General features: G+C 61.8%; 1 protein-coding gene across 1 annotated transcript in view; it reads right to left on the minus strand.

Annotated features, from left to right (window-relative positions):
- MERTK (MER proto-oncogene, tyrosine kinase) overlaps positions 1-628 on the minus strand; it is a gene marked incomplete at both ends in the record, with an annotated part of 16016 nt that overhangs the window by 4103 nt on the left and 11285 nt on the right. Inside the window, 2 exons of the mRNA XM_010143944.1 lie at positions 398-493; positions 588-618. Coding sequence (XP_010142246.1) covers positions 398-493; positions 588-618 — 127 coding nt within the window. The remainder of the gene's footprint in view (positions 1-397; positions 494-587; positions 619-628) is intronic.

The following is a 628-nucleotide window of genomic DNA, read 5'->3' on the forward strand; positions in this document are numbered from 1 at the left end:
CCCAGCCGTGTGGAGGTTCTGCTGGGGGACAGGGGGCAGGGGGGACCGGGCAGTGCTGGGGAACCGGGGGACTTGAGGAGATCAAGGGGCTTTTCCAACCCAAACAATTCAGTGATTCTGTGATTCTTTACCCACAGCACAAAGCATCACCTTTCAGGACACCACCACGTCCTCAGGGATCTGAAATGCTCTAAGTGGGAGACCTCATCCCCAAGAGGCTACGGGGAAGGCTGGGCTCTGGCAGAAGGAGGACATGAACCCAGGGGTCCAGGCATTTGGTCATCTCTACCCGCCATCTCCCCACATCTGCTGAGCCTGGAGAGGGGGGGTGATGTCGGCAACAGTGGCATCCCCCATCCCATATGTCCACCGCCAGCGCCGCAGCCCCGGCACTCACCCTCCCCCAGGACCTTCCCCAGGCTGAGGGCATTTCTGTCCACCACAACGTCCTGCAGCTTCTGCTGGAGCTCGCTGCTGATGCCCAGGCTGCCCACTGTGGACGAGGAGAAGAGGTGCCCGGTCACCCGCAGCCTGCAGCCACCACTGCTGCGATACCCCTCTCCCGAGGGACAGCGCAACACCCTTACGTGTCAGCTCGACGGCTCTGCGGCAGTAGGACTTATTGGAC

This window comes from Buceros rhinoceros, unplaced genomic scaffold, assembly GCF_000710305.1.
Source record: "Buceros rhinoceros silvestris isolate BGI_N320 unplaced genomic scaffold, ASM71030v1 scaffold40340, whole genome shotgun sequence".
Classification (NCBI taxonomy): Eukaryota; Metazoa; Chordata; class Aves; order Bucerotiformes; family Bucerotidae; genus Buceros; species Buceros rhinoceros.